The following is an 8,656-nucleotide window of genomic DNA, read 5'->3' on the forward strand; positions in this document are numbered from 1 at the left end:
ACACCAAAACCAAATTCTCTTTTTCTCTCTTACTGTTCTTTTTCCTTAACCTTTTCCTACTTTCTTCTCCTCTTTTCTAAAAGAAAATCAGCCCGTATATCTTTAATCCAGTTTTTGAGCACTTTTGGTCAGTTTTGGGGTTTTTATATTTCACAAAAAATTGTTCTTCTCAAAAAATCCTTGAGGTTAGGCTCACGAATCACCCAATTCGGAGTTATATTGAAGGACTTATGGCCTTTGTAAGTTCTGCCTATCCTTTCCAACGGAAATTCAATTCTCTTTAATTCTATTCCTTTATTTTCTTCATGGTTAGTTTTCTAAAATATAAATACTTATTTCAAAGCTATAATTTTATATTAAAGGATTATTTTTAAAAGAGTTTTATAGTCCATGCACATTAAATTTTGGTTTATGTCTAGAAATGTTGTGATAACCTTATGGTTATGTTAAATGCAATGTGTATTCGTGATTGAACTTTGAAAGTGCGAATTGTTGATTGAGATTTGAAATCAAGGTACGTTTAGGTGGCTAGATACCTTTGAAATTGATTGGATTGAATAAGCATGTTTTGAATGATTTTTTGATGATTGAATTAAATTATGATTTATGAAATAAAAGCATGTTTAAATAATTGATTTTGATAAATATATTGAAGGATTGATTTTTATATCATGTTTTGAATAATTAAAATTACTATTCATGTTCAAAAGGTTTGATTTTGAAAGCATGTGGAATCTAATAGAAAGGAGTTTGTAATTATATTGGAATTATTGGATTAAAAAAGAATCTGTTGAATTATTGAATTATTAAACCTTTACAAGCACATTAGTGATCTCACTATGTGGATTTGGTTGATAGGACCTTGGAATTTGTATGAGTGGGTCTTTTCCTCAAGAATAGTCTTGCAATATAAGGAGACTAGATTGGGGGGTGTGCATACTTGGGTGAGGAATTGGATTTAAAAAGAGGAATTGGTTTTATTAATTATTTTTATTGAAATATTGGATTATTGGAATTGGTTTTGAAATTTTGAGTTGGAATTATTGGATTAATTATTGGAATTGGTTTTAAAAGCATGTTTGCAAATAAATTGTGTTTACATTATATCTTGCACTTATCGTACTTAACATATTTTGCTAATCCGTATTTCCTATTTGTTTTGGCCTGGTTTGCCCTGTTTACCGTAATGGTAAGTAGTGTTGACTATTTTAAGGTGGAGTCATGAATGAGCATATGGAGTCCCGGAATTTGCTTCATCTAGTTTAGGAATATTTGTTTTATCTTTATTTTGAGTACTCATATTAATGTTACTATTTCTATAAGCATTAATAAAAGAAAGTTGAGTTTTGCCGCTGCAAGTTTTGTTATTGAGTTAAGTATTTTTTAGTAGCCTTACATAATCATGCGGCGATAATACGCCTAAATCTATCTCTACGATATAATTGTACGTATTATACTAGTATTTCCATATAGGGAGATTTGGGGGTGTTACAATCATAATGTGTTTTAGACTTTCAGTATCTTCAAACACACATCGTGTATAATATAATCTGGCCGCTTAAAAATAATCTCCTACTTACGGCATGTTCTGATTTACTGAACTGAACTGAACTGAATTGAGCTGAATTGTTTATGAGAGAAGGAAATTAGGAACTAAACTGAACTGAACTTAAAGTGAAGAGAACAGGTCCTAAGTCTTACTGGTCACTTTGATATAGATGTTTAAAAACCTTTGTCTACTAAAAAATGTTCTGAAACCAATCTTTTAGAAAGCCCAAAAGTTAGATTTAAAGAGTGATTATAAAAGTTTATATCCTACGTAAATAATCAGTTGGTGGAGTTGGAATGATTTTAATTGGAATATTTAACTACTAAAATCACACAAATTTTTATATGTAACTTGCCACACCGTGTGGCCGGGGTTACTTGAGTTACTGGTCAGGGGTTACTTGAGTTACTTGATCAGGATTTCGGTCAAGGTTACTCGAGTTACTCGATCAAGGGTTACTTAAGGGGTTTGTTTAGGGGTTACTTGAGGGGTTCGGTCATGGGTTACTCGAGTTACTCGGTCAGGATTTACTTGATGAGTTCGATCAGGGGTTTACTAAGTCATGGGTTACTTGAGGGTTCGATCAGGGGTTGCTTGAGGATTCGATTAGGGGTTACTCGGTTAGGGGTTACTTGAGGGATTATTTAGTCAGGGGTTACTCGGTTAAGGGTTAATCAAGGGGTTACTTTGTCATGGGGTTACATCTCGATCAGGAGTAACTCAAGTAAACCCTGACCGAGTAACTTGAGTAACCCCAACAACGAACTCGAGTAACCCTTGACCGAGTAAGTTGAGTAACCACGACAAATCGAGTAACCCCTAACCGAGTAACTCGAGTAACCCTTGAGCGAGTAAGTTGAGTAACCACGGTAGCTCGAGTAACCCCTGACCGAGTAACTCGAGTAACCCCGGCCACACGGTGTGGCCAGCCATACAGAAAAATCCCCCCTTAAATTATAGTTAATAGAATATTACAAAAGATTATTGGCAATAAAAAATTATCAAAAGATTGCAAAATATTTCATTGAATTATTACTAAGTTTGATATACATAGATTCTCATAAATATTAGGTAGGGGTAGATATTTTGGTCTTGGATGTGGATTTTTTGCCTTAGCAATATCAACATAATTATTTATTCACCTACATATATATGCTGACCACATATATAGAATAAATCATACATATATATTTGGACTAATGTATTCTCCATATATACTTTGAAAATTCTAGAATTACTACTATGAGTATTATTATGAAAGACAAAGCATATAAAGTTTTATAATATTACATTTGTTTGATAATTCCTATAGAACATGTCATTATGCTATCTAAATTGCTGTAAATAGATAATTTAATAATATTTAGTATACAAGTAATAAGTAGTCAATTTATTTGTATAAAAAGTAGTCCTTCATCATTACAAATATAAAAAGAATTATATAAGAAAATTAGTGATAGTAATAAGTTGGCAGGTAATTGAGCGGGTAGGCGGGTTATAGACTAGTATGACCTATATCCGCTCCATCTAGGGTAGGTGCGGTGCGGTTTTAACATTTTTATACCCACTTGTCATCCCTAATTTTAAGTCTATAAATAATTTAATAGATATAATAATAGTATAATTTAATAATATATTGTACAAGTAATAAGTAGTCAATTTATTTGTATAAAAATTAGTCGTTCGCCATTACAAATACAAAAAGAATTACATAAAAAAATTAGTGATAGTAATAAGTTAGCAGGTAATTGAGTGGGTAGGCGGGTATGTAATAGATGGGAATGACATCAAATCCACCGCTTACCCATTACCTACGGTGGGTATGACTTATGTAATCATACCTGCCTACTTACCTGCCGAAGTTGGACCCATATCTGCTCCATCTAAGGCGAGTGCGGTGTGGGACTAATATTTTTATACCCACTAGTCATCCTTAATTTAAGTCTATAAATAATTTAATAGATAAAATAATAGTAGAATAATTATGTAAATACCAACGTCAAATCATGCTATGATATTTATAGCTAGGAGTTATATGTGTTATTATTTAAATTTATTTTGATAAGTAAATTATACATATGAACTTATTATACCGTGCAATTGCACGGGTACTATACTTGTTATAGTACTGTAACACTTGACTTATAATTAAAAAAATGTATATTGATATTTATGTTTATTTGTTGTTATTTGACTAATTGATGACACCCCTCTTTTAATTTTCTTTCTTCATTTTCAAACTCTTAATCTTGCAACTTATAATAATCATTAACTTTTTTGCTTTTTAAGACTTGCTCTCATTACCCCTCTCCTCTTCTCACTTGTTCTCCTCTCCCTTTCCATCTTCCTTTACATTATAACAATTGACTTATATAGTTTTACAAATTATAGAATTTTTTTTTAAAATACTCTTTATCTTCTCCTTGATTACGTTGTAAAAAAGGTCTTCTAAAATATTCATACCTTTCTCTTTTGTCGAAGCCCCTCGACCTTTTTCTTTCTTCATTTTCATAATCCTAATCTCTCTCCATTCCTTACTTTGTAGGCGCTTCCACAATTAAATATTAACACTATGTTTGGAAGAGAAATGGGGAGAAAAGAAGAGGAGAGAAAAGGAGGGATCAATGCATATCATTTGTTTGGATATCTTATGCAAGGAGGGAAGGGGAGGGAATTGGATGGATCTATTTTCTTTCCCCTTTTAATAAACTAAATCCCTCCATTATTGGAGAGATTTAGAAGGGGAATGGAAGGTCACCTTCTCCTTTCCCTCACTTCCCTTTCCCATCTTTTTCCCTTCACCATTATTATCCAAACATAGTGTAAGAATGGTCTTTTGAAGTGCTTCCAACCTCTTCCTTCCTCTATTGCCTTATATCTCTCTCTCTATCATGTCCCCCTATCTTTATATCCGTATGTAGTTTCCCTTACACCCTCAATCCTTAGGTAGTGATATACATATTTGTCCTTACCTCTACTTCACGCGCAAGCGGTTGTTCTTGATTTCCCTAATCATTATCATTCATTTCGTTTGCTTCCATGGCTCCCTCTCATCTACCTCTTTCCCAAATTTGTTCTTCCCTCATTAGTTTTCATTTTCAAGTATCTCCTCATTATCAAGCAAATAATTTTTTCAATCCTCATAAAGCATCTCCTTGACAATCTTCCCGATTGTAACCTTATCCTTACTGATTTGGGTAAAAATACCAGGCCACGTGGCCCAATAAGAGGGTGACACGTGTCACCTTAAGAGAGGTTCAAAATGAACCTATCCTCGGCTGACACGTGGCATACCTAATCAGTGGGAAAAAGACAGCCTCCCTGATCAAATTCCCCAGGCTGCCCAAAACGGCGCAACCCATGAGTCCTAGGTTTCCGTAACCTAGGATGGAGGCACAAATCCCAATGACCCTATAAATAGCAAGATACATTAATTACATTGATTAAAAAAATTACTCCGTAATCAATTCTCTGGAAAACAGAGAAGACTCTTGATCTCGGAATCCAAGAAGATTGCATTTTACTTTCCGTACCTTTTTACTTTCTCCGAACACGTTCTAACTTGATCGTCGGAGGCGGAACTCCACCCAACCGGAGTCTCCGTTGTTTTGCAAGTACAGGCGCCCGGAATCCAGACTTAGTGACGTAACTCTCCCGAGGGACACAAAAAAACCTCGAAACATTTGGCGCCGTATGTGAGGAGAGTACCTCTAAGATGGTTTCACAAGAACCTATACCGCCTCCTAATGAGAAACGGCCTACAGTCGAAGCTGAGGTCTATTTAGACCATGACAGCGATGATGACTTTGAAGTCGAAACGTATGTGGCCGCTGATGGGTCATTTAGAACGAGACGCACCCGTCCCAAGGAGAGAAGAGAACGGGGCGATGATCAAACTGGTCCAAGCAAGTCATCCGAACAACCGTATGGACACCACCAGGCGGTGGAAGGCACAACCCTAGTTACTCGAGACGAACTGATGAAATTCATGACAAGTTTTAAGGGGGAGATAAAGGACATGATCAACAAGGGGACGATTGGCTCCAATAGGGGTGAATCGGCCAATAAGCCTTCTCTCTCTGAGAAGAATAAGCAAGTCAGGGACTGAGTGCCCACTCCGCATCTTACATCAAAGGAGGGGAAACGACCCTTAATTGATCTTACCAAGATCCGATTCCCTGAGACAGGGAAGAGGAAGGCCATCCGGCATGTTTAGCCGGATGGCTCAAAGATGACATACTCTAATGCCCGGCTACTAATCAAGCAAAAGAGAAACCAGAAACTGTCTGAGTCGGCTTCAATGTCGATTTGCCTAGACAGCTTCTAGAATACCTCAATGAGGTATTCTCAATCTACACGAGAGAGTCAGTCAGGCGGCCTGTCCGTACACACTGGCCCTCAGATAATCCATTCAGCCCTGTATATGCCTCAGCAGCCTTACATGCCGTATGGACAACCTTACATGCACTCGGCCCTCTTTGGGGGTCAGGCGTTACAAAACGTCCAACCTTTGGACTGGTAGCACCGTCTTCTTAAACTTGGGGAACAACCTTCTACGTTCTCCAAGGAGATAATCGAGGCGGCACAGCCGGCCAAGGTTAAGAATGTCATGGGTACTTATGATGGTACCACCAACCCTAAAGACCACCTCATGGCCTACACCAACCTCATGTACTTTCAGGGGTTGGATGACGTGCCTATGCTTCTCGGCTACATTAAAAGGCATCGCCCAACAACGGTTCGACAATCTGCCAGCCGACTGCATCAATAGCTTCAAGATGCTTGCGTTCTTGTTTGCTTTTAAATTCTCTATGAATATTCTTGCCAAGAAAACAAGTCTCAACTTGGATGCAGCGCAATAGGGGGACAGAGAATAGCTGCGGTCATACGTTAGGCGGTTCAATCTGGTGAGAATCCAGATTCAAGGGCTGTCTGACGAAGTGGCCTATACAAACTTCTTCAAGGGTCTGAAGGATGGGTCGACTTTTAAGTTTAACCTCGTCATAAAGAGGATTGCCACCCTCCAGGAAGCGCTGATGGAGGCAGAAGCCTATATACAGGCGACCGAGCTTTGCTCCATCAGTAAGCAGTCAAACTCCAAGAAGTCTTACAAAAATGAAAGTCGGCAAGCTTAGCACGGGTCTATGCATTGTTGAAGCGCATTTATCGCTGATAATTCTTTTGCAATTATGTAGCACGGGTCAGAAAGCTGAAGAGAATAAGAAGAGAAAAGAGATTTGGGCGGTTGACGACTCTGATTTGCCGAAAAAGAAATAGTTTAAACCGTACGTCCCAAAGTACGAGTTTAACAAAGACTGCTACTCCATCCTCATGGAGATAAAGGATCGGGTGACCATAGAGAAGCCTATTGCTATGAAAGGTTCCGCCAAAAGTCGGAACAAAATAAGTACTGTCATTTCCATGAGGATATTGGCCACGACACCAACGACTGCTATAGTCTTAAGCGGCTGTTGGACCGTCTGGCTGATAAGGGGGTGTTGAAGTCTTACATTATGAAGTCCAAGGTAACCCTGAAAACAAACCCTGGGCAGTCGTCCAAAAAGAATGCGCAACCTGCTAGTAGTTCGGACACTGACCAAGAGCCGATCTACACAATAGCAGGTGGCTTTGTTGGAGGTGGCCCAACCATTAGGGGCACCAAGGACCATGTCAGGCGGCTAGATGTCAGTTCAGTGGATGAGGGCCAGGAGTCTACTGACACCTTTCCGGAGGTCATCATCACTGAAAAGGACAGGGGCAAGGTTCGTCGACCGAATGATGACCCCATTGTCATTGAGTGCAAAGTGGCCAACCAGAAGGTTGACCGGATCCTCATTGACACCGGAAGCTCGTCTGACCTCATCAGCTACAAGTGCTTGTCAAAGCCAAAGTACAAGCCCGGTAGTATGCACAAGGTGTCTCACCCCCTGGTTGGTTTTGGGGGTAGGGTTGTGCACCCAGTTGGACGGATTGACCTACCCATCTGGCTGGGGGAGAAAGGAGAAGGTTGCCACATGGTAGTCCAGTTCTTGGTTTTGGAAGAGCTTACCGCCTATAATATAATATTGGGCCGTCCGACTTTGAATGCATCTAAGGTCGTCATTATTCCATCCCTCATGCTGCTAAAGTTTGAGAAGGATGATGGGTCTATTGGCTCCCTAAATGGGGATCAAAAGACGGCTAGAGAGTGGTACCTTTCAGACGTCAAGCCCACGGTGGCCGCAGCCGGTCATGGTGAGGAACCAGTAGACCTTGACAATGTCAAGAAAGCCGAGCTTGCTCCAACAGCAGCCGACAAGAAGAGAAAGGCCGACCAGTTGGTGGTCAAGAAAAAAGAGAAACAATAGCAATCACTGACCGGGGAACGGTCAGACGAACTCCGTCCCCAACCGGCTGGTGAACACATTGATATTGCTCTAGATGACACACGTCCGGAGCGTATTGTTAAGGTGGGGACGGTTGCTTTTGCTAAATTGGGTGTAGACTTGCACAATTTGTTGAAGGAATTCAAAGACATCTTTGCCTTTGAAGTGGAAGAGATGCCAGGCATCAGCCCGGATCTAGCTGTCCACAAACTCGCCATGGATCCCAAAAAGAAGCCGGTTAGGCAAAAGAAAAGAAACCACGACGAGGAAAGAAGTCAAGCGGCAGCCGCCGAAGTGAAAAAGATGTTAGATGCCGGGTTCATTCGGCAATGTTACTTCCCAGATTGGGTTGAGAATGTTGTGCTCGTAAAGAAGCCGAATGGTACCCGGCGCATGTGTGTTGATTACACTGACTTGAACAAGGCATGTCCGAAGGATAGTTATCCACTTCCAAAGATCGACAGTTTGGTCGACTCTACAGCCGGACATGCTTTGATGACCTTTACGGACGCCTATTCAAGCTTTCACCAGATACCCTTGTGAAAAAAAATCAAGAGAAGAAGACATTCGTCACTAATCAGGGGTTATTCTGCTACACTATGAAGCCGTTTGGCTTGAAAAATGCGCATGCTACTTTCCAAAGAATGATTAATACAATCTTCATTAATCAAATTGGGAGGAATGTAGAGGCTTATATTGATGACATGATATTCAAATTCAAGCTACAGACGGATCATTTGGC

At 39.4% G+C, this 8,656-nt stretch overlaps 1 protein-coding gene across 1 annotated transcript; it reads left to right on the forward strand.

Moving 5' to 3' along the window:
- The first annotated feature begins 7,062 nt into the window (after positions 1 to 7,062).
- Positions 7,063 to 7,896, forward strand: LOC110719195. The gene is made up of 2 exons (XM_021898096.1): positions 7,063 to 7,218; positions 7,300 to 7,896. The coding sequence occupies exons 1-2, from the start codon at positions 7,063 to 7,065 to the stop codon at positions 7,894 to 7,896; spliced, it is 753 nt and encodes a 250-aa protein (XP_021753788.1).
- Positions 7,897 to 8,656: the final 760 nt, after the last annotated feature.

Source organism: Chenopodium quinoa, unplaced genomic scaffold (assembly GCF_001683475.1).
Source record: "Chenopodium quinoa cultivar QQ74 unplaced genomic scaffold, ASM168347v1, whole genome shotgun sequence".
Taxonomy (NCBI): domain Eukaryota; kingdom Viridiplantae; phylum Streptophyta; class Magnoliopsida; order Caryophyllales; family Amaranthaceae; genus Chenopodium; species Chenopodium quinoa.